Raw genomic sequence first — 24876 nt, forward strand, 5'->3', positions numbered from 1 at the left:
TGTTAGCTCAGATTTAAAATGAATTGGCAGGAAAGGGAGCACTTGCAGAAAAGAGTACCCTGGGGTGCTGGCTGAGTGCATATTCCTAGCCCAGGGTTCCCTTTGTGTAAGGGAATTACCCAGTGGGTGTAAAGCAGATGTAGGTAGTTCCTATCCCGTTCCCTTCAGCCCTTGTAGAAAGAAGCATGCTCGGGCTAGGGAGGCGTTTTGGGGGTTATTAGAAGCCTGTGTTTGGTTATCCTGAGGATGGTGTGCAGCCCCTTGAGGCCTGTTGGAAGTGATGTATGAGAAGAGCTGTGACAGCTGTAACATGTGCCCATGGCCCGAAGTGGTGATGGAGCTGTAACCAGCTTTGTACCTCATGATACACACCCACCCTTCTTTTTGTCTCTCCCCCTCCATCTCTACCATATCCCTGTGCTGTAGTTCCGTCTTTGATTTAACCCCTGTGGGAATTTTATACTCTGCATCTGAGTGGTGATCTATTAATGAAAAAGAGGTAGCTGCTTTCAGTAGGCACCAAAAATAAAGACAGAGGTAATGTTATCAGTTAATCAGTAATAGACAAAAAATGCAGAGAAATCAACATGATTGCAAGATAAAAGCATGTGTTTGCCCCTTTACATTGATTCTACAGGTGCATCACAGCCGAATTAGTTTCTTCTTGAATGGTTGGGAAGATGATAACACACCTTTTGATTCAAGGACTCTTATGGGAACAGTTGCAGATACCGATGCTGATGGTACTCTGCAAATTGGACAAAGCTTCACAGGTAAATCTGGTAGTACTTTAGTGGAATGCACTGGAATAGTCAAAATAAAATATGTATGGTGTGGTTAAAAGAAGCGTGTGAGTAATTTTAAGTTACCTATGTGCTGGGAAGTAATACCTTACTGCAGAAGAGAATTCCTATTGTTCAATGAGCTTTCTCAAAAGATTGGCTGGAAGATAGACTAAATTATGATCATCTACCGTACTTCTATGTATTCCTGCATATAGGTAGGTTTTCCTGAATTCTCTAAAACTTGTGTGTAAAGTGACTTATTCCACTAATTTCTGCCCATCGTTTTCCTGAGTAAATATAGGGAACTGTTTCAAAATGGAATTGTGCATGGCCACTAGACTACACTCCCCTCTCTGCAGAATCAGGAACAGAGATGAAGGTTTCTGGCTGTGTTCTTCAGTTCTATCAATACTAATGTAAACCATGGCAGAATGAGAATCTTTCAGCCTCCAGTAATGCCTGAGAGTTTTACTCTTCATCTGCATCTAGAGTTTTATATATACTATATCATAACATGATCATTGAAGAACAGTGGAGGGATGCTTTGTTGCTTTTCACTAATTCTTGGCTCTGCAGGTGTGACAGCACTGACTAGTGCTCTTCAGGAACATCCAAAATTTGAAGTTAACTTCCAAATATATGTCACATAAACAGCTTTATTGTGGCTTTGGGCAAGGAAGTATTCTGTGCCACATTTCTTAAAGCTTGTATTTGGAATTGTATTTTGTTGTGGTTTTGATTCCGAATTCTGGATAGCTAATAATCATGTAAAAGAAAGGACAATTTTAAAATGCTTTTTATCTTTATTGTATAAATTGATAGGTACAGTTGTACCTACTGTATCTCTTCTCTAATTAGAGGTGGCACATGGACTGGCTCATTACTTCTGTCTAATGAGCCGATCCCTGTGCCACCTCTCTAATCAGAAAAGAGATAGGTACAAAATGTTCTTATAAAGTTATTATAAATCATTCTTTTTTATCAAAAAAATTAAGTCACTGCCCTCTATAGTTTTGTCCAGGTCCAAGATGGTTTCATTCAGGAGGGGTAATTGTGCAAGAGAGGTTTCTGAGTGCTGAATTAAAGGTGCTCTCATGCAGTGCAAAGCTGCCTTCTGCTCGATAGATTATTTATGGTATATTTCCTTAGGTTTAGAGCAATTTGTTGGAAGAATGCAAGATTTTCGATTTTACCCAGTGGCGCTTACAAACAGGTAAAGAACTTTTATTTTTGTAACAAAATAAAAAAGTGGTGAGAAGGAAGTGCAGATAATGATATGCTTATTTCCAAAAGTGTAGTGCTTTTCAGATGTTTCCTTTAGATAATTGCTTATGGCAACATAGTTTCCTGAGATTAATTTCAAAGATTAACTTTAGTCTAAAAAAATCTTGAGTTAAAATGAATTCAACAACTTCATGTTTTGCTTTTGAACTGTTGCTTAGATGGGCTTGATGTATGCAGTGGTGTATGTAGTATATATGTAGTGAGACAAAACACTGTAATAAATATGTTCTCTCCTTGTTGTCCTTGCTACAACCTGACTTAGTGTGTATTCTGCAGAGAGTAGATCCAGTTTCTAGATTTCAGTGCTTATAAACTGTCTAGATGTTACCTACTCATCATAATTCTGTCATAACAGTGTGTGCTGATAAGCTCAGTCCTGGTGGCAAAGACTTGCTAAGATTCCTCCGAGCTCTGTGTAAACTGTAGGGTGAGGAATGGGGCACAGCAGAGTAGTCCAGTTTTGACCACTCAGGTACATGATGCAGATCAGGAGGACAAAGTGCTGGTTTTGTGACTGGAAGATTGGCTCCCTGTGCTTAGCTGTTGCTTTCCTCTGATTTCACTTCCCCACGGTATCCATGTCGTATCCATGTGGGGTACTTTGTGCTCCCTGCCCCATGCACACAGCCTTGCCCCGAGGTGCCATTGTCCCTTGCTCTCCAGATGAGATTGTCACCATAAGCCACCAATGACTTAGCCCACAGAGCCCTGGGCAATTGCTTTGACTTCTTCTGTTCCCGAGGCCAAATTACTGTTGCCATTGCAATTTCTGTTGCCCTCCAGCTTCCCTTCCTAACACATTACAAAGAGATGTTACCTTTGTTATCCAGCTCATGCTGGATTAATCCAGTCATTTCAGGCTGGCCAGAAGTAGTCAGGTTCTATTTGTCTGCATGGTGCTTCTGGGGAGGCTGCACACAATGACACTCAGGAATGCAGACCTTCAGGCTACTTAATGATAGTCTTTCAGCAAGATGTAGAGCAGTTTCCTGGGAGCTCAGCTGTCTGCAGGACATTATGATGAACTGAGCTCCTGTGAATTGGAACTATTTATGTGAATCTGAATTCCAAGTTTTATGAAAATCATGTCGGTTGTATTTCTCAAAGCAATGCTAGTCAAATCTTTTGAACTACAATTTATGTCAGTGAAATGAATAAAGCTTAACAATTGAAAATTAAGGTATTTTACAGGCTGTTTTGACCTACTGATGTCTTTCTAGATTTGGGTTGGCCCAAAATATTTGTCTGGGATAAACTGGGAAGGAAATGGGCCTGCATACCAATTAATTTTAAGGCTGTGGATATGTAAAAAGTCCTGTAACTCTGGGTTCTGTGGAAGTTGTAGTGGCAGCAAACAAGTGTTTATTTGCTTAATAAGAACACAAAATTATATTCTTACTGATAAAGTAAGAAAATGGGAAAAGTAACAAGGTTTAAATATAAAAAATCAATCTCTTCTAGACTCACAAAATCCTTCCTTTATACCAGTAATCAGCAGATAAAGAACTGTCCGTCCATAAATCTGCTTGCTTACCTGCCTACTGACCTTCACAGTTGTTTCAGTTGCTGATGGCAGAGGGGACTGAAGTATCTCAGTGATTTGACACAGGACTGACTGCAGTTAGAAAAGTGGGCATTTTTATTAAAATTAGTTAAAAGTGAAAATATTTCTATCCAGGTTTCCTAAGGTACAATATGATATTGTTCAAGTTGGTCTTTTGGGAGGAGTTAAGTGCAAACATTGAACTTTACTGTGGTTACAGGCAGTACATTGACACTATGGTGTGTTTAAGAGCAAGATGAGTCTGCTGGTTGGTGTCAGACATGATGCTACAAAAAATGTTAAGAGTTTTTCTCCTAGCATTTATGGCGGGATTCATCCTATCTAGCTTTTGACTTCCTACCAGAGAACTGATTTCCCTTGGTGCCCTGTGTCTGAAGAACTCCACGTATGTGAAGCAATAAAAGGAGATCCAGAGTGGTTCTTCACAGATATTTTCTGAAGATGCCTACTGCTGCCATTGATAATCTAGAGACCTTCTGGGGAGGCTTCACTCCTAGATGGGTGTCCCATTTTTATGAGTTTAAATTAGGAGGTTAAGGCTTCTAATCTAAACTGAATTTTGCTTAATCTATGAACCTAGATGTACAAAGTGACATTTGTTCTTTTTGTCATGTATGTAATTGCTATTCTCTGTGCTGTGGTGCTGTGACAGAGACATTTTGGAAGTATTCTCTGGAAAATTCCCTCATCTTCATACCCAGTCTGAGTGTCGTTGTCCTGGAAGTCATCCCCGAGTACACCCTTTGATACAGAGGTACTGCATCCCTAATGGTGCAGATGATACCACTAATGACAGGGTCCTGAGGCTGGATCCAGAAGCCCATCCTCTCTACTACATCAATGATAATGACATTGGGACCACCTGGATTTCATCTGTGTTTGCTAATACTGCAGGTCTGGATCGCGGTGTTTCAATCACAATAGATTTACAAAATGGACAGTATCAGGTAATGGGAAGATGCCACTTGCCGTTTATTAAAACAAAACTAAGAAAATATTTTTGTAGATATTGCATTGCAATTTTGAGGATATTCAAACCTTATGCTTTAAAATGTTATCCTTAGAGGATCAGGAAGAAAGTTTCCTTTATTGGCATATGACTGCAAAAGGCAACAGAATGCCTTATGGTTCTTGTCATTCTCTTTTGATGTGTCTGTTTTAACAAGCAGTAATCTAGAGTAGATATACAAGAGTAGATATCCTGTGTGAAGGCAGCAATATTTAAAAAGTGATTGTCTTCTTTTAATTCCACTTTTGTAAGTTTCAACTTTAAAATTAATTTCTATTAAAATTTAAGGTGTTTGTTTTGTACCTGCTGGTAGAAAACTGATTGCAGGCAAATGAAATTTAATGTATCAAAAACACATATTAGAGGGTATTTCTATTTGTAGATGTTCTGGAGGTGATAGATCAGCCTCCCAAGGAATATGAAAGGAGAAAATGACAAGTTACTGAAGAAGCCATATTGCTCTTAATCCTCCACTAGGCTGTTGAAGAATGTCAGGATGGCTTGGAAAGAGAGACATATCAGGAGTGGGGCTGCATGCACAATAGGGAATTCACCAAATTTATGTTTAATTTTGCTGGCCTATTTTTAAAAAAAATAATGGTGAGTAGGGAAAGAATGTGATGACAGGCTTTGGCTACATATGTAAACATTAGTCGTTTAGTTAAAAGTGATTTCAAATGTATGTGAAATTCTTGGCTTTTGCTTGTTTGATACAATTCTGCATAAGCAGTATGCTGAGGGAAGTGCTCTTTGAAACAACACATGTATTTGATGAGTTTTTGAGCTAAAATTATGGAGAATTAAAAATAAAATCAACTGCTATCAGACACACAACTCATCAAATGTTAGGCAACATAAACAAAGTTCCAGCTTTCATCTTCACCAAAATAACACTGCTGTAGCAAATCTAGGACCTGACTTTGCAGTGCATTTTCAAACAGTCTTTGAGAAAAAGTGAAGTTCTGATGCAATAGTTCAGTATTTCTGTGACTACACAACTGAGAAATCAAAGAGCTTGTTAAACAAAAAAGGTTCTCTTTGGCTTTAGTTGAGAATATGTGGGGTAAAATAATCTTCTGTCTGTGAGTGGTAAAGCAGACTGTATAGTTACGTTAAATGAAAAGGTTTAAATTCTTATTGTTTTACAACTTAGCCTTTAATATCAGTTCATAAATTTGTTATCTTCTTGTAGGTATTCTATATTATACTGCAGTTCTTTAGCCCACTCCCTGAAGCAATAAAAATTGAAAGAAAAAAAAGAGATGATCTAGAATGGAAGGACTGGCAATATTTTGCTAGGAATTGCAGTATTTTTGAAATGGAAAACAATGGATCTCTGGAAAAACCAGACTCCGTCAACTGTCTCCAGATGCATAGGTATGAGTGGGTATTATCTGCGTTATACAGATGCTTTGAACAGGTAACGTCCTGACACAATTCATTGCTATCTCCCAATGAGATAGAATCCTGTAGTTTGGTACACTCGTTTGTTATGGACTACTGAATATATAAAAGATCCTAAAAATGTCCTTTCACCTCAAGATTGCCAAGGTCTTCTGTCATTTTTATCAGATTTAATCATTTATGAGTGTGAATTAATGGATTCCTCTGTTATTTTTGAGGTAGAGTTTCAAAATACTATGTGTTGGTGTTTTGATGGCTATTGTCAGTAGAATTGCAGAACACTGAGAGGATAAGTGGAGGAAGGTATTGATATAATATTGTTCTAAACTCTCTAGTGAGTGTGAAAGTCTACCTTCTGATCTCTGTGAGGGCAACTTTTTCTGAAGCTTAGGAAGGAGGCCAGACTGAAGTACAAAAGCCAGTCATTCAACCTATTGTGCAACATGTGTAAGAAATAGGTTGAAAAGGGTATCATGAAGCTTTCTCATCTTTCCAGAATATAAAACTGTGGAAAGAGGGGCAAGAAGGATTGCTACCATTTAGAAATACATTGCAAGCCATTTTACTGTCAATTAACAGGTGAAAATTTGAAGCTATATAATATATAAAATATGCATTTCATAAATGTGGTGTATAACATATATAATAGTCAACATGTTACCATATTACACACAAATGTGTATATACACATATATATAATTGAACTTTATATATTCAGCTACATGTAGAACTACATACTGAACTACATATATTCAATTGCATTATCGCTTGCCTGAGTTCAGATGCCAGCCAGTATTAGGCTTGTTTAGTACTTGGCTGGAAATCAGTGAGAAAATACACTACCAGGTGCTGTAGGCACTTGGCTCTTTTTTTTTTTTTTCCCTCCCCACAGTTTTGCTACCTTTCTAAGACTTTTCAACTGTCAGCATCTTTGTCTGTTCTCCAGGAGTTCAGAATTCTGAGGAGAGGAGCATAAGGTCATTTGAGTTGCACCACTTTTCAGCAAAGGAATCTGAGCTTTATTGCTGATCTTTGAAGCAGAGGGTAGAGGAGGGAAATAAGTTAGACAAATGTTTTTGGATAAATAACACAAGTGCAACACCACTTTCAGCAAAAAAATATGTATCTGCATAATTTTTAAAAAGAACTTAGGAGTTAAATATGGACTGTTTCCATAAATGTTTTCTAAGCAACAGAGTTTCTCCCCTTCAATTAAAATGTAAATGATGATAGGAAGTGATACAAATGAATAATTTTGGGGTACAGCTGATGTACAGAAAGCTTTAAATGATAAGACATATATTGGTGAATATTCTGTGTGCTCAAAGAGGAGTAACTGTTGAAACAAAGCTCCAAATTTATGTCAGCAGTGTAACAGAGTTCCCTGGAGGATTTTATTGTAAAACAAAACTTGTTTCTCTCTCTTTTTCTGATACCCACAAACTTATAACTGCAAAGACATGTCCAGATTGTCTTTCCAGGATTTAGACACCAGTGTCCTTGTGTTCTGGTGGCCTATCCAGGACTCCCTGGGATTACATGGAAGAGAAATGACCTTGGTTTTGAAATCCTTACCATAACTTGATGGTTCTTGTTTTGATGATCACGTGCTAGAACTAAATGGACTCTTTTTTGTGTCCTTTAGGAAATGAAAGTGATTAAGGTTTTTGTTTCTCCATCCTGTACCACCTGTGTAAGTTAGGAGTTGCTCACTGTCCTTTATCCCCTTACCAGAGGCTTGAATTTTTGCTTAGTCTGAATATTGTCTGACCCTTATTTTAGAATCTCCTTTGTTTTCCTGGTTTCCTGAGAAACTGCACATAGTTGCCCTAAAATCTTGATGACCTGCTTATCTAGTTGCCATCAGCCTTACAGTTTTTCTGCTGTTCCTACTGATGCTTCCATACCAACATGGTGTTGTTTATCTGCCATTTGTACCTGTCTAAACATTTCCATTACAGTTCTATATGCCATAGAAGAAATATACTTTAATTAGTTTTCTGTGGAGGGAAATAGAAGACATAATCACCCAGAGAAACAGATATATTCCACTGAGATTTTTGGGAAGCACTGATCTGGATTAGGAGCACAGGAAATTCAAAGATCCTTCATGAAGACAGAAGAGCTTGACTCAGCAGACCTGGCCTAACTAGAAATCTCATCTTTCAAAAACTGACATATTTTGAAGTGACATTTTTTGAATGTTGTATGTCAGGTGCCAGGTGGTAACGTGGGATACCTATTTTTAACGATCCCATGTAGATGTGCAAATAAGCAGACATTCTTTTCCAGAGGCTAAACTCTGCCTAGTACATAGACCAACATGACATGATTCATACCAAGCTGTGGAAATGTGCAGTTTATATCTACTTGTTTACTCAGTTGTACTTGAATTCTCAGGACTACCCCTTCCTGGGCTTAAATATGAAGTTATACTCTCAATCTTACTGATTTTCATTAAATTATCTTGCACTTCACTTGCTGGAAGGTGGCATGTGTTTCTAACTCTGCTCACTCAGATGAGCAGATGATATAGTCCTGTGACTCTGGAATTCAAAATATGACAATTGTTTCTGTATGGTTTTTATATGTGTTTAGCAGGTATATTACTAAAATGTAAACCTATTAACTATTGTGTTAGTCATCTGAATGATTTTCGTATGTGGCTCAAGCCTAGTTCATGTTTCTCAAGGACAGTGTGTTAAACTTTTTGAAAATGTGTGCAGATGACACTGTATCAGTCACACTTTAGTCATATTTTGAAGTTCCCTGCTAAAGGCTTTACTTTTAATTGGAAACTTAGGGTCTGGAGAAGAGCATGGTAGTTTAGAGCAAAACAGACGTATAGTGGACGTTTCTTTTCCCCTTCTTGAATTCTGCTGACTGGGAATCCACTGACATTACTCAGAAAGCACAAAACCACCATTTACAGTTAAGACCCCCTCTGAGTAACAGTTAGGGGCTAGAATCTGTAAAGTATGTAATATTTTGAGTTTAATTTGTTTTCCTCTCTATTTAAACAGCTTTACACCATATTCTCGTGGTAATCTAACTTTCAGCGTTCTTACCCCGGAACCAAATCACCGACCTGGTTACAATGATTTTTATAATACTCCACCTCTTCAAGAATTTGTAAAAGCTACGCAAGTGAGGATTCATCTCCATGGCCAGTATCACACTAATGAACCTTGGGTAAATTTCAGGCATAGGTACTATGGAGTTAATGAAGTTACAGTCAGTGGAAGGTAAGTGTTACATGACTCTTCCCACATTCAGCACTGTCTCTGACTGTTGCAGCTCTGCATAGCATATAAGTATCTACCTAAAATTTGGTCAACTTGTTTTGCTTTTACATGTAGGATTGAGAAAGGAATTTGGTCTGAAGCAGTGTATCAAGCTGGAAATGATTGGTGTACTGTTTTGTGAAACTGTTTGTTCACATTTTATTTTGCAATTAATTATTACACAAATCTGTCAAACGCAATCCTTTCCTTGGAATTACCACTGTCTCTAAGCAAAGGCTTATGACTGAAACAATGGCTGGTGCTTTATTTCTGTAACTTTTCCAAGCTATAGATTCCTAGACATGGCAATTTTAACAGTCAATGCAGAGCTCATTCTTTGTTTTAGTTGGAGTTTTCCTTTCAAAATTGGGTAGCTGTCAGTAAAACTGTTGTATTATCTGTGACAGACAACTTTATTGTATATGATAAGTGTGCTGTCTTGTGAAAGGACTAATTATGCCCTGTAAATAATATGCAAATTTGGCAATGGAATAGTTTCCAGGAAGCATATGGTGCAGATTTGTAAGTATTATTATTCCTGAAATTATTTTGGTAGCTTTCATTTTGAGAGAAAGCATCTGGTTAGAAGTCATGTTTACTTTAAATCTTTCTGTCTTATTAATATATTTTGATTATTGATACAGATGTATTATGATAATGCATTTACTAAAGCAGCCTTATCTTGGTGATGATGTAACAGTAAAAGAATTCCAACTGTAGTTTTCTAAGCTATGCCATGCCTCCAGAAGAGCAGCCCTTCAGGTAGATTTGTACGGTTATTGACTATTAATTAATAGTCTATACAGATTATATTTTAGTAAGAAATGGACATCTTAATGAAGATAAAATTGATTAAACATCAAAATTATTCCTGATGTGGTTAAGATTTCTTGAAAACCTTGAGCTGCAGTGGAAGTTTTAGTATTGATAATTGTAATTTATTTAATAAAATTTTACATATTAATGTTACATACTGAAATACAGTTTTCATTGCATATCATATAAGACAAGAGTAGCTCTACTACCTGCTGGTTTTTATTTCCTTGAAAAACAATTGTTGATGCTTAAAAATATATTGAGTGTAGTAGTATTTTGTATTTTACTGCACCTAAGAACATACTCTTTGGTGACATTTACTTCTTCTTAATGAAGAAGTTGACTTTGTGACTGCGTAATGTATTTTTGCACAGATGTGTTTTCATGTTTTAACTTTTGACACCACCTGTTGTTCTTTCAGGTGTAATTGCCATGGCCATGCTGATGATTGTGACACAGCTATGAAACCATACAGGTGCCTGTGTGTCAAGGAAAGCTATACAGAAGGAAATAATGTGAGTCTCGCCTCTGTCTGTCTATGCCACCTATGAACAGCCTCAACACTGGGATTTCAGTCCTGGGAAGGAGTGTGTACATGTGTGTCTGTGTGTGTGTGTTCGGGTAGGCCTGTCTTTCAGAGGGAAACTTTCTGTGGCAGATTTGTATCAATTAAGGGAACAGATGTATTCTACTCTCCACCTCACCAAAAGCCCTTCCACCACAGCCCACCAGGAGTGTTGTGTTCAGGGATTTGATTTCTTGTTAGAGATTATGCCACTTTCAAACATCAGATGCAAACCTGAGATTAGACTGTGAGCCTCTAATAAAGATTGTCTCTGCCTGCTGTAGCAACTAATAAGAGTCCTCTAGGGTAAAGGTACTACTCCATGGAAATTGTAGTCTGCCCTTGTGGACTCCAGACATTCAATAGGTGAAATGCAATTGGCAAAGTCCTGGAGTTCAGCTTCCAATTTAATTTCATTTGAGAAGAAACAGTTCAAGTGGTACATAATGCAACCCAAAGCACCATAAATGCAAAATTATAGTTTTCATTTGTGATTCTATAATTCTTGGCCATGGAAGAACCAAAATGGAGTTGATTACTCTAAGTCATGGAATTCTAGATAAGTATGTAGAAGAGAGATCAATGGAACCACTTTTCGCTTATTTCATGCAGCCTTTGGTTTTCTTGGAAGCTGTTTGCATACAACTTAACAAAAGCAGAACCATGATGTGTGAGTAAAAATAACTTGCACAAATAAAAGATTTCCTAGATTAATTATTTACTTCAAAAGAGAAAAACAAGAAGAGAAGTTAAGGTTAAGAAAGAATGAACTACATCAAAGGAATGAATCCCTCAGTCTCACTGAGTGTTAGATTTCCATTGTGAGTACATGTTTTATTCCTTGCTACATTTATGCCTTTTGGAGAAGCCTTTCTAAATATGAAGAAGGGGGTTATGTGGAATAGCAACAGCAGTAGAGAAGGGGATACTAATCACATTAAAAAAAAAAACCAAAAACAAACCAAGCAATCTGTGCTTGCTGGAACAGAGCAAGGAGAGGTAACCTCAGAGCATTTGATACAGTGCTCATGATTGTGTGAAAGATCTTTGTAAAATTTCATAGGGGATCTAAGTTTTCTCACTTCTTAAGCAAAAGTGTAGGATCTACAGTCTAAATGGGACTTGAACAGAAATTTTAAGTTTTTAGATGGATCAGATTAGAAAAAAAAATCAAGCTGACAGTGTCCCTTTAATTAGAGCACACATTGTGAAATGTTACTTTGTAAGGATTAATTATAAATATTTAATAAGATCTGGAAGTTCACCAAGCACTCTTGCAAGACTTATGCTACTTTGTGAAAACAAACCAAATACATTTTAATGATGTATCTGCCTTATCAGATATTTCCTGTCAATGTTAATGGGTTGCTCCACTGAGTGTCATGTCTTTGATTTGGCATATATGCATTGTAACTATAATTGAAATGCTTGAATTAACTATATTAACTCAGAGTACAATAAGGGTGTTGTTAAATTATTTTTCTTATTCTTTAATAACCATGTCAGTATCTATTAAATATGAAATAAACTATTAGTAGTAATAAAATAGAATTAGTTTTTGGAAATATATCACTACTTTAAATTTTATCAAAGATTTACATGGGATTTTAAAGTACTGTTATTGGAGCTCTCTGAGTATTTTTGCTGTTCTTTGGATATTTGTTGACAATTTCTTCAGAGACACTGTCCACAGAATTTTTAGGGCTTAAAAATGAACTTGGTACGTAAAGGCTCAAGTCACTGGTGATCTTTCCATAAGTATGCTGGTACCAGGAATCTTGAAGTTAAATTTGTAATAATAATTTTGTTTTTAAAAAAATTGAATTAATTATTGGAAATCAGTTTTTAAGTGTAGTTTTGGACTAATGAATTGGGCCAAGTTAGGCTTGGTATTTTGGCCACCTGGCTCAATGTGATGTTTTCTCAGGAAGCTTCACAGATGATGAGAAGTTTGGATACTATATATCAGGAAGGCGTATTTGTTATTGGCCATAGGGAAAACCATATATTTAAGATATTTTTCTGGAGGGCCTAGATGTAACTGGGAATAAGGACATCTGCATGTTTCTGGGTGTTACAGTTAGAGAGAAATGTTGGTTCTGTTAGGCATTAACATCCTTTGTAAATCTACTGCTGGACCTTCCATTGGCTTTTCGGAAATATACGTGTCCATTTTACATGTGGTAGCCCAGAACCAAACCCCAAATCTCTCGATTTGCAATTCTTAACGACTATAATTGGGACAAATGCAGAGTTAAGATTTGGTGACCGAAGACCTGGAGATGACAGCATGCACATCGTAATGCTACCAAATGTGAAAGTTCAGCCCATGGGGTCTGGAAGTTAAATGCAGTTCTTAACCTAATAAAGGTGTGACAAACAACCAGGTGATGTGGGGATCCAGTGCTCCTTTTTATTGCAGGCAGGTGTGGCAACTGCAAGAAAGAGAAACGTTTCACACTCATTGCCAACTTCTGAATGATTGCTTTTTTGCAAAGGAGGTTGTAGATTGGGGGAGTCAATCTCTTCTCCCAGCTAATAAGTGATAGAACAAGACCAAATAGTCTCAAGTTCGGCTAGAGGAAGTTTAGATTGGATAATAGGAAAAATTTTTTCAGTGAAAGGGTTGCCAGCAATTGTAAGAGGCTACCCAGGGAAAGTGATGGAATCATTGTACCCTGGAAATCTTTAGGCGTGCGTAGATGTGGCTTTCAGGGACGTGGTTTCGTGGTGAGTCTCTGAGTCGGGTTAATAGTTGAACTTGATGATCTAAAAACCTTGATGAACTTTTTCAAATTTAGTAATTCTATGATTCTTAAAAGTTTTGTCAAAGTTTTAAAAGTCACAGAACAAGAGATGTTTCAAAGAGGCTCCTTGCTATGTAATCAGATGCCATCTTCTTCTCTCATACTCCTTCCTGCTTGTGTGTCATTTAACAATAGGTGCAAGCACAGGTGTGCATAAGTAACTGATCCAAGATTAAATCTGAAATGAGATGATGAATGCTTTCAGCTGCTGTGTGGCTGGCCATGCACAAATGGAAACTCAGGGCTGGCAGGTTGATAGCTATTCCTGCACTCTTTTCTTTCAAGGAGGACATATTTCCATAGACATGCTGGGAGGAGGGAGCTGCATGCGCTGGATAGCTTGGCTGGTAGCTTGTTTCTTTGTTATGCTTCCCAGGTTGTGCCATGCCTGAATGAACCCTCTCGTCTCATGTTGTTGGGTGCTGTGTAATGTTGTGTAATGCTGATTTTTCTCAATTCAGAGAGAGAGGGGACATGGATGTAAATGAGGAAATTGAATAAGTTAGAGTTGTGTACCTTGTGAAGAGTTATGGTCAAGGTGTTGCCCTTAGCGCACTTAAAGTGAGATAACCACGATTAGGCAGCTATTGCTCTGATGAACAAAGGTCAGAGTTCAAGTTCTCAAGTGACATCCTGCTAATTTTCATCCTGAAAACTCCTTTTTTCTCTCGCTGTGGTGATATAGTGAGGTTTTGGTTTGTTTTTAACAGATTAGATAAAGGTGCAACTATTATTGCTATCTTATTGCTTACTTTTTATTTAGTATATTAAAATTAAATTTCAATAGATAAATTCTTACGATTTTATTTTTTCTCCCAAGTGGCTTTTGTTATAATTTGTGACTGGTCTGCAGTTCTTCGACTCTTAAGCTTATGGCTTTTAGTTCAAATTATTTTACAGATGATGCTTTACCAGCACCAGCTGTGAGTGAAACAGTTTAGAAACTTGAATACAATTTCCATAGTTTTCAGTGTTTAGGTGATATAGACATACTAAAAAACAACAAATAATTATAATGATGCTTGAAATAACAACCATGAAGAAAGATGAGCAAATACTTAACAGAAGCAACTTATTTTGAAGCATTTAAATTCCTTCTGAAAAACAGAAATGATGATTGCAATGTATTTTGTTTCTTTTGTTTCACTCACGAGGTCAAATGGTAGTGCCATGAACTACAGTTATTACAATGTTAGAAACTACAAGAACATTGTTTAAAATACATCCAAATGAACAGATTAGGTGAATGTCTTCTGTGCCTTAAACATAGCAAACATAATTTTGTTTTTAAAGGTTTAAGTGAATCAGAACATCAGAACATTAACCTGTGTTGAGTATCTAAATTCTTAAAATTTTGTTCTGCCCACCTTCCTTGGTTTTACTCTGTTTTTAAAGTGATTTTAAAAGGTTAAATTATAATTAAAATGTTGGATTTGTTATTTCCCTTTGTGCTTTCTCACATTTTGCCTAAGCCAAATATTAGTAACATTTAAATTGGGTAAAACACATAGAAAAAATACGAACATAGGGAATCTAATAGTAAACTCATGAGGTGAAGAAATATTCATGTCTAAGAAGCAGCATTTCCTTTTATTTCTGATTTATTTCAGTGTGATCGCTGTTTGCCATTGTACAATGACAAGCCTTTTCGCCCAGGTGACCAAGTTCATGCCTATAACTGCAAACCATGTCAGTGTTATGGCCATGCAGAAAGCTGCCGCTATGACTTAGCAATGGATCCTTTTCCTCAGGAACACCACCGGGGTGGTGGTGGAGTGTGTGATAACTGTCAGCACAACACAACTGGTAAGTCAAAGAGAATGGTCAGTTTATTTTACAGTTCCTTTTTGACTAAGTCTTATGTCAGCTGGAATTAGTAATGCTCAATGGCTGACAGTCCAATGAGAATTTATGTATGTATATGTATTTTTCAACTATTCAGACAGTGCAGTAACAACAGTGGTGTCAGCTCCTAAGCCATGGGAAAATACTGTAAAATTTAAGCCAATCTTGTGTAAAAACTTTCATGCAAAACACATTCAAATAAATAATTAAAATATGTCATTTCAAGGGTATTTCCATTACATGTGCTAGAGCATTTACATCCAAAGTATATTCTTATTGGACCAGTTTAACAGACAACATCTAAAATGGTTGTCAAATTTTGCTCTAATGTTAGTTTCTTGCTTACTAAATAAATCTCTTTCAATGTAGGTAGTAAATTTGAATACTTGTTAAAAAATTCTCTTCTATTTCAGTTTTCTTAGCTTTATCTAGTAAAGATAAAAAAAGTTTCAGGTTCAATTTTTCCAAAAATAATGTATAGGCATTTGCATGGCACAGCTTTTATATAAGTGTGGTATTATATAACAGATGGAAGTTTAATGGAGTAAAACATAGTTTGTAACAGGTTCATTGTTTCATATGCTCTGGATCACTAAATTGGCAGGTAGAGATGAAAGGTGCATTAAAATGGACGTCCTGAAAATTATAGAATTCTCTCAAAGGAATAGTCTTTAATTTTGAATTATACAGCTAATTTTAATGAATTGGAAACCATAATGCATAACCTTTCTTTCATGCAGGAAGGAACTGTGAGCTGTGCAAGGATTTCCATTACAGACAAGCAGGTGCAGATCTTTCAGCCATTGATGTTTGCAAATCCTGCGACTGTAATGCAACAGGCACCAAAAATAAGAGCCTCCTGTGTGATAATGTAAGTAGCCTGAATAGAGGAAAAGGAGAAAATGTTTCAATCAGCTGAGTAGACAGCCATAAGATTTTACAAAGTGTATTCAAATGGTAACTAGTCTATTAAAAAAATGCTTAAGTTCAGCCTTTTCGAAATGATAATTGACTTACATCAGACATGTGAAAGCTGAGAAAACAGAGAGGAATTTGATATGTACTGCTGAAGAGTTACTCATCTAGATCAGCAACAGACATAAAAGATGCTGTATGAATAGTAGTTTTGGGATGCGACCTCTGCACTTAGTAATGTTAAAACATCTAGGTTTTGAATGTTTCTAAAAGTCTTGGTACTGTTTGAAAGTTACTAAAAGGTTTTGAAAATTCAAGCAATATGCTGAGCCTGAAATTGAACTAAAATTAAGCTACTTTTCCCTCTAATAAGACAAGGATTGATCTCCCTTTTAATTTGTAAAGTCCATTAAAATTAAAAGAAGCCCACAAAGTGATGCTGAAAAGAGAACACTGTCAGCTATGCTTTTAAAGCCAATGGATTTCATTGTCATGCAAGCTGTCTAGTCCAATGATAAATCTATCTGTAACTTTTAAAATGTTCATGTTGGAAAGTAAGCAGGAAAAGTGATTAAAATCCTGAACATAAACTAAAGATATATTGTTGTTTGTGTTCTATTCACATGTGTCCTGTCCATTGGTAAAATCTAAATTTTGTTATGAATGGGAAAGAAATAATTGTTTCAAAATTTATTTTAAAGGTAGAACTTATTCTGCGGACAAATGTGATAGAAATACTTCAGCTTATTGCCACTTTTTCTGTCTCTTTTTTTTTCAGCACTTTTATTCATAAAGTAATCTCTGGCTTTTTTCATCATATGTCTCTTGTCATTGAATTTTATTTAACAGTGAACTCTTGTGGTTCCTATTGTATTTTCATCCTCAGTTACCATCACAGAGGTACGGATACATGCCCAGTTTGACTCAGGGCACCTCACAGGACTCATGCACATATTCTGTGTGACATGCAAATTTAGCAAAGTATGTTTTTTAAAATAGTCTGCTGTGTTAGAAAGATAAATTATTTTATAATTTCCAATCTTCTGAAGTAACACATGCTGCCAGTAACACAGAAGTGGGGAAAAAAAGTTTGCAAAACACAGGTATCACGTTAGGACTATTTTTCAAGACACAGGAGGAAACAAAGGAAATGTTAATTTATGTATCCAGGGTCTATAGTGAAATATTAACCTACACCAGCTTTAACTGTGATTAATAATCAGAGGAACAGTAGTTTACAGAGATTGCTGCTTTATGCTTAAATGTACAAGAATGTTGATGATGCTTGACTATGAAAATATGAACGGGGAGATAAAATGGGGGAGACCATATTGCTCAATAAAGCATCAATTGCTGCAGTAGAAGCTGGACAGGGAGAAATGATTGAGAGGTATTAAAGAAGAGATTAATAAGGCTGAGGACTAAAGGCTGAAATGAATTACATGAAATAGGAAGGCATCATTGGAGGAAATGTTTCCAAATTTGACCTGTGGAAGATGGAATCACAAGAAATGAGGACCCTACTCATGAAAATTAATTGTCACATCACATTGATAATTTTCAAGGAAATTTGCCAAAAATGGTGCAGAACATGCTTTTAGTGCATACCTCATCTCTCTCTTCAGATCATCAACTTTTTTTTTTTTTTTTTTTTTTTTTTTTTGCAAAGTGCCGTTTTGTCACTAAGTTCCAAGAGGTACAGAGTTCTGAAATGAATCCATTGAATCACAAAATGAATCTGCTGAATCACACAGAACAAGCATACACTCATCAAATGAAGTATTATTCATGCTGATAGTTTACAAGATGTGTAGAAGAGCAACACAATTGCTCCCATCTCGGTTCTTTTGACTAACCATGAAAAGTTTATGCTTCTTCTGTTATTTATTGCACTCTACCCTTGGTGAGAAATGCATGTGGGCATGGAGAAATTCTCCCTGCAGTGTTTCTCACTTCTTGTACATCTGAAGATCATGTCCACTTACAAATCAGTGAGAGACTTTCTTTGTATTTTAAAGTGCAAACTAACATAGTAAAACTCCGAAATTGTGACTTTATGGCTTACGGTAACAGGTGGAATTTTAGAAGAGTAGTGTAACAGTGCATCCACAAGCAATTTGTTAGGTATTTTGGCAGAGTGAGATTTTCCTTTGAGACTGATGAGTACAAGTGAGAATTGCTGCAGCCTGATAAAATTTGTCCACTTCTGTGCTGGTTATGGTGGTTTAGTCATTGTAGAAAGGATGGTTGCATTGTCTTTGTGAGCATTTGTCATGAAATATTTAAAACAATCAGAAAGTCCAGATGAAATGTTAAGGGTGCTTGAGTCTTAAGTGAAAGAAGAATTGGCTGCCTTCCTCCTTTCTCCCTAACCATTCACACTCAAATGAGAAAGTTCTACCAGAATACTGCTGACATGATCATTCTTTCTCTAGTTGGAGATTAATGTTTTTTTGGCCCTCATATCAAAATCCTTACTCGTTTTCCTGTCCTGTGCTGCTTTTTACCCAGACTGCTCTACAAATACTTACATATTCTATCAGGCATGGCAGCTTGTAGTCCCTTTGTGATTCTGTTATATTAAGCCATATATAATGCTGGGGGGGAAAAGCATGCTTTTCCTGGGCATTTGTTTTTAGGCAAACCTGAAAGTGTTGCTATTGCCTTTACCTAGTCTTTAGAAGTAACATTCTGGTCTCAGTGAATTTAGTTATCTTTCTTTACTCAGCTTTTGCTGATTTTTTAAAAATTTACCCTTAACAGCCAAATAAATATGTATCATGTACTTGTTGTTTTGAGGAAGCTGTATATTACTGCAGAGGTTATTGTTCAGAATTGCAAAGACTTAATTTTCTTCTGTCAAGGTGGCAGCTGTATTGCCTCATCTTACAAGAAAACTCTAAGGCAAGAAAATGAACAAAATGTCAGTTACTGTTTTCCCTGAAGAGTCACATGAAAGCAGATTCCAGTGCTACTGAGTAACTATCTCAACAGATTTCACTTTTCTGCACACTACCTAATTACTGGTTTTTAAAAATTTTATATATATATATGCATAAAATGAAAATAGTATTTCTATTTCTATATTCATTTCTGAGTTAATTCTTTTATCTAAAATTAGAATGAGCATTCCCATTTTCATTTATCCATCTACGTGGATTCCAACCTGTTTATTGTGATTGACAATAAATAAATGGAATATTGTGTTGCAAGAGAAAGAACATAGGTTAAAGCAATTAATTAAGGGGATTTGAGTCAAGAGATATTCCAAAGAGAATAAGGAGAAAAGGATGCAAATGTGGCAAGGAAAATATTGTGCATGGTGGAGTCCATAAAAAATTAAGTTATCAAACACTGTGTGTATTCCGAATCCTGTGTTTCCTTTAATGGAAGACCTTTACCTTACTGCTAAGATGAGGGAAAATGAGCTTTTTTATGTTCAGTAATCCTATGGCTTTATTTCAGATGGATTTTATAAAGCAGAAATGCTAGTTTTCTGTAAGAGTTTATCTGTGGGATTTGGTCCACTCCCACCTCTTGGATTGTTGTGGGCAGAGGGTAAATACCTCATTTTATGTTTCGAGCAAAAGTAGTAGAAAGGTACTGACTTTTGAAAGTCATCATATGTGATGACAAGAAGAGATATCAGGGGACTGCAAAGGAACTTCATTATTGCTGCTTATTCAATTTTCAGTTCCCAAAGCTGACATCCTGAAAATACTCTCAGGTATTTGGTGTCAGACCATTAACCTATGTGTGTGAGCCAGCGCACAGTACCGTTCTCATTTCCTAAACAGGAGAAAAGGAAAAGAAAGTAAAAGTCCTCAACCCCCTTGCTTCCCCCTTCCTGGGACTGCAGACAGCTGGATGCTGGGGTCCTTGCCAGATTTGCATCAAGTAGGAAGATAGTGAGAAATATATGATTAGCATTTATATCAGAAAGGCAGGATGTTGAGACTGGTACCAATCAATTACAAAATTGGTGATGACAGGATGAACTGAAAGAATTTCATGCCAGACTTAAATGTACCCCTGAGTCTTGCAATACCCTGAAACTTGCTGTGGGTCAAGGGAAGGTGCTTCTGCTGTGGTAGAGAGTAAATAATAGAAATTAGTAATGACTTGGCCAGTTATAGAATCTTATTTTTTCAGGTGTTTTGGGCTTCAAAATCAGAGGTTAACTTTGGAAAAAGAAAAAAGTGTCAGCTTTATTTGTTTTATTTAGTAAGATCCCGCCTCACGTTGCATTTATTGTCCAGAATTGGAGAGACTTTCTGGTTATGTTTTTGACACTATGTTGCTTCTGTTACAGACACCAAAAAATAGAAATTCGAAATTACAAGCATATCCAAGGGGAAGGAGTTGATTTTAACTTTCAGAAAGGCTTAGACAAATATTCTTTTTCAGCAAATTGCATTTTATAATATAAGAATATGTATGGCTAACAAGAGTTTAAATAGTCAGAAATTATACTCTGATACTATGACATGTACATGTTGAATATCTCCTAGGTGAGTGCTATGGCTGAACGGTTTGCTGTACTCTAAAGAACAATTAAGACAATTCTTTAGAATATGCCACCCTTTGTCCTGTCCCTTAAATCTCTTTTTGAGTCTGTGTATCAGTCTGGTAAGAGGACACTGGAAGGGTTGCTGAACAGGCTTCACTTTGAATTTGTCCTTCTAGATGTAATGTGTTAAAGTGTCACCCCATTAAAGAGTGGTATCACAAGAGTCTAAAGCAGGTGAACTGCTCAGTACGCCTAAAATTCAGAAACATTAAGTAGTTGGGTTCCTAATTAAGGATGAGTCTGCAGCTATGGTTTATGCAGGACAAGGTTGCTGGCATGCCTTTTGTAACTGTTTACCCCCAAGGATATAGGAATAACGTGTATTTTGTAAGTAAATTATGAATGACACAAGGGATACGTGTGAACTCAGCATCAGTGATTTTCTATATCAAATAAAAATTGTAATTATGAGGTCCCAAGGCACACCACCACTCCATAGTAAAGCTTGGCCAGGTTCATTTTCAGAGTGAGCAATCCAGACAGATATTTTCCATCAGTGATTTAGTACCAAGATGGTCATGTTAATACACAGGCTGTTTGTGTCTGACTGTTTGGGTCAGAACCAGGCTTCTCAGGCATAATTAACAGGAGCACAGATTGCTTTCTGCTTTTCTATAACCAGCACTGGTTATAGAAAATAGAAATATTTTTCTTTAAATGGCAAATAACATTTGAATTGGGGAAGGAAGGAAATTTTGGTCATATCTCCAGTGAACAACTGGTGAAATTCTGGTTAACAAAACCTTTAAATATTCATTGCTGCCAATATTTTCAATAATACCATGATTTCCAGAGAAAGCTACATTTACAGAAATAATAATAATAACAAAAATAGCCTCTTTCCTTTGTAATTCACTTGGATTTTTATCTAGTTATTATGGTTTGTTCTTCCCATTTTGATGTAGATTTCCATGTTATAACCTGTGGTACACCTATTTCTGCAACATTATAAACATTTGTCAGCTTGTTCAGCTTCTTTGGAACAGTATTCACTGCCAAACATTTCACAGCTTATTTTGGTGCTTCACTGTCTATACAAAGAAATTAAAGATACTGTTTTTCCCTATTTCTCATTTTATAAATCTGAGATTTAAATCAAATTCTCCCCAGATTAAGCCCAAATAGTCTTGTTACAGGGAGACCTGTAAATGGTTTTGTTGGCTGGTTCCTGGATTTCTCCATTTGAAGAGTTATTCTTCAAGCATAATTTTTTTTACCATGTTATGATAAAGTTTGGGGACGTACATTCTCTGCAAGTGTATGTGATGAAAATGACTGCTTCCTGTAATAGCTTGACACAAAATTATGCTGAAGATCCTGGTATTCTTTGCTTCTTTTAGCTTCTTTATGTGTTTCACTCATGGCACCTGGAAATACCTGCCCTTTGCTCACAATTATCCATGGGTTTCCAAGTATTCAGGGTCAGAACAGCACTGCTGTATGCAATGAGACTAATCTAGCACAGTATCTTCTCTGATTGCCAGAAGCATGATCCCGCCAAGATGTGCTTTTCTACATTTCAACTGTTTATGGGTTTAGGGCTACCTGAGCTAAACTCAGGATTTGCATCTGAGTAGCACATGTTTGTTGTCCACATATGAAACTAGTCCAACTAAATTTTTTAAGCAATTAATTCCTTTAAGTTTACTTTCTTAGAATTTCCTGGGTGTTCCGTCTCATAACTTGAGGAAAAAAAAATAATATTAATTCTATAAGACACTCATGATTTTCTAGCCACATATTCCCTTCATTTCTGTCCTTTATTTCCAAACTGTGAAGTTTTTAGTCTCTTCATTTGTATCTTTGCTTATTCTACTCACTCTGTAACCTCTTATTTTAGAGAGGGTAACCAGATACACAAATTATGTAAAATGTTGGTACAAACCAGATTTTTATGACAGAATGAGACGTCCTGTGTAGTTTTTAGTTCTTTTCTTGATAATCTCAGTATTCCTATCGCCTTTTTAACTGCTTCAGAGCTTTCAAATGATTTGTAGGGGAAATGAAGCAGCTTTAACAGCTTCTTTCTTGAGTGGTAATAGCTACTTTTGGATGTATCACTGTCTACCTATAGTCAGTGTTGGCTTTCCCCAGGCATTAAGTTTGTACTTCTTTATGTAGAAATTAATTTGACTTTTTGATCATCCACTTGGTTCAGTGTATGTGATATATTAAGGTGTTGCTGACTTAAAGAAATGCAGTAGTATCATGCAGTATGATTTTCCTTTGGGAAAAAAAGTACCAGTCTTTTCCAAGATATCATTTTAATTTCTAACAGAATGTAGAATAATTATACAAAAAAGCCTACTAGAATGTAGATCTCAGAAATTTTCTTACAGTCTTTTAAGGAGATTGATGTAATTTTATTTCTCTTTTACTGGTGTTGATTTAAGCAATTATTAAGTGTTTCAGTAATGTTATATTTTGTTTCATCTAGAACTTTAGTCTTATGTTTAGTCACTTTTCAACACATGAGATTTTGCTAAAATATTTTTCTTCTTTTGTTTAAAATCAGTCTTTAAAATCATTCCTGATATAGAATGGTAGTACCTCTTTCATAGTGAGGAGCTGTGGAAGGCTTCCTTTGCAATTTTTATTGTGGCTCTCTTTCCTGAATGCAGCATGTAATCATAAAAGCATTAGTTGGTCATCTGCCCTCCTCAAAGCAGAATTGTTGTCAGTATGTATCCAGTCAGTCATGTTTTTTTCTTGATAAATCTTGATACCTCTGGGAATAGAAATTCCAAATCCTCTCTGGATAGCCTGTTACGGATGCTGCACTTCTCTTTTAGTGGGAAGTTCTGATGTCCACTCTGAATCTGCTAATCATACTGCTTAATTATTTATTGCCCTGATTCTCTGGTAGTCTTCCTTTGTTTCTGACCTCTCTTTTTTTTTTTTTTTTTTTTTTTTTTTTTGTGCCTTCATGCTTTAGGCATGTTGCTTGTTAAATGCTCATTTTTGTGTTGCCTTATTCTAGTTTTAAAATTTGGTGGTGGTTATCCTCTCTTATTTAGCTATCCTATTTTGATCTTACTTTCACTTATTGAAGATGACACTATGTGTGTAATGCTTTCCTTCCTTATGGTAACTTTTGGAATTACTTCGAAGTTTTTTGGGTATGCGTCCTGTGTATGCTGCAATCACTAGCACAAAAACCATTTCTTTTACAGCTATGCATTAAACTGGGTATTTTTCTTCATTTAGGATTAAACTCAGAGCTGCTTTTCACATGTGAGTTCTCTGATGAATGGCTGTGATGCATGACTGGGTCTCTTATATCTAGAGAATAAATATCTAGATAAAAGCCACTAAGTATCTAGATCAAATCCAGTCTAAAAGGGAATTAACTTGAAAATCCTTGTTGCTGAGTTTTCTGCTATTGTGGTCTTTTAACTCTTCTTGTACTTGCTGTTGTCCTGCCTTTTTAATATCCATATCTTCCTGAAAAATAAGGCTGATATGTCAGTAATGTATCTGTATCAAGAAGTCATATTAAAGAAATTTTATGGACTACAGAACCCTTTTATGAGAAAGGGTAGGAGTATATGCTTCCCTAACTTTTGTTCAATATTTCCTGCACTGAGAATTTACTATTAGATGTTGAAATACTCTATTTTGTATTAATAAAGCTTAGAGCTTCATTTTAGATTTGAGGGTATGATGATAGTGTTTAAGTGGAACTTGCCAGTAGCTTTGTCTCTCCTGTTGTTTCAGCTTGGCTTGATTCATGGATTAAAGATGAAAAAGGCAACTGTTAAGAGAAATTTTTGTTTCAGTAGCTAATTAAAAGCAAAGCACATTGAACTTTGTTGAAAATTGTTGATGACATAGATGAGTACTGGTTTTGAATTGCTGTACTTTTTCATATTTGTAAATATTTGCACTGAAAAAAATACGCTGACTCAAAGAAAATTCCTTATAACACAGTTAGAAAAGTTAGTTTTTGTTCCTTGATTATGAATCCCATACCTTTTGCCAATTCCCACCTGTGTTGCTTTGAGTCCCTGGGATTGTTTTTATGTTGT

General features: G+C 36.2%; 1 protein-coding gene across 1 annotated transcript in view; it reads left to right on the top strand.

The window, feature by feature from the left end:
- USH2A (usherin) overlaps positions 1-24876 on the top strand; it is a 391984-nt gene that overhangs the window by 48231 nt on the left and 318877 nt on the right. The window contains exons 4-11 of the mRNA XM_040059986.2: positions 638-773; positions 1935-1998; positions 4286-4580; positions 5835-6019; positions 9070-9291; positions 10568-10661; positions 15129-15324; positions 16104-16234. Of these exons, the coding sequence (XP_039915920.1) occupies positions 638-773; positions 1935-1998; positions 4286-4580; positions 5835-6019; positions 9070-9291; positions 10568-10661; positions 15129-15324; positions 16104-16234 (1323 nt within the window). The remainder of the gene's footprint in view (positions 1-637; positions 774-1934; positions 1999-4285; positions 4581-5834; positions 6020-9069; positions 9292-10567; positions 10662-15128; positions 15325-16103; positions 16235-24876) is intronic.

This window comes from Hirundo rustica, chromosome 3 (genome assembly GCF_015227805.2).
Source record: "Hirundo rustica isolate bHirRus1 chromosome 3, bHirRus1.pri.v3, whole genome shotgun sequence".
Lineage (NCBI taxonomy): Eukaryota > Metazoa > Chordata > Aves > Passeriformes > Hirundinidae > Hirundo > Hirundo rustica.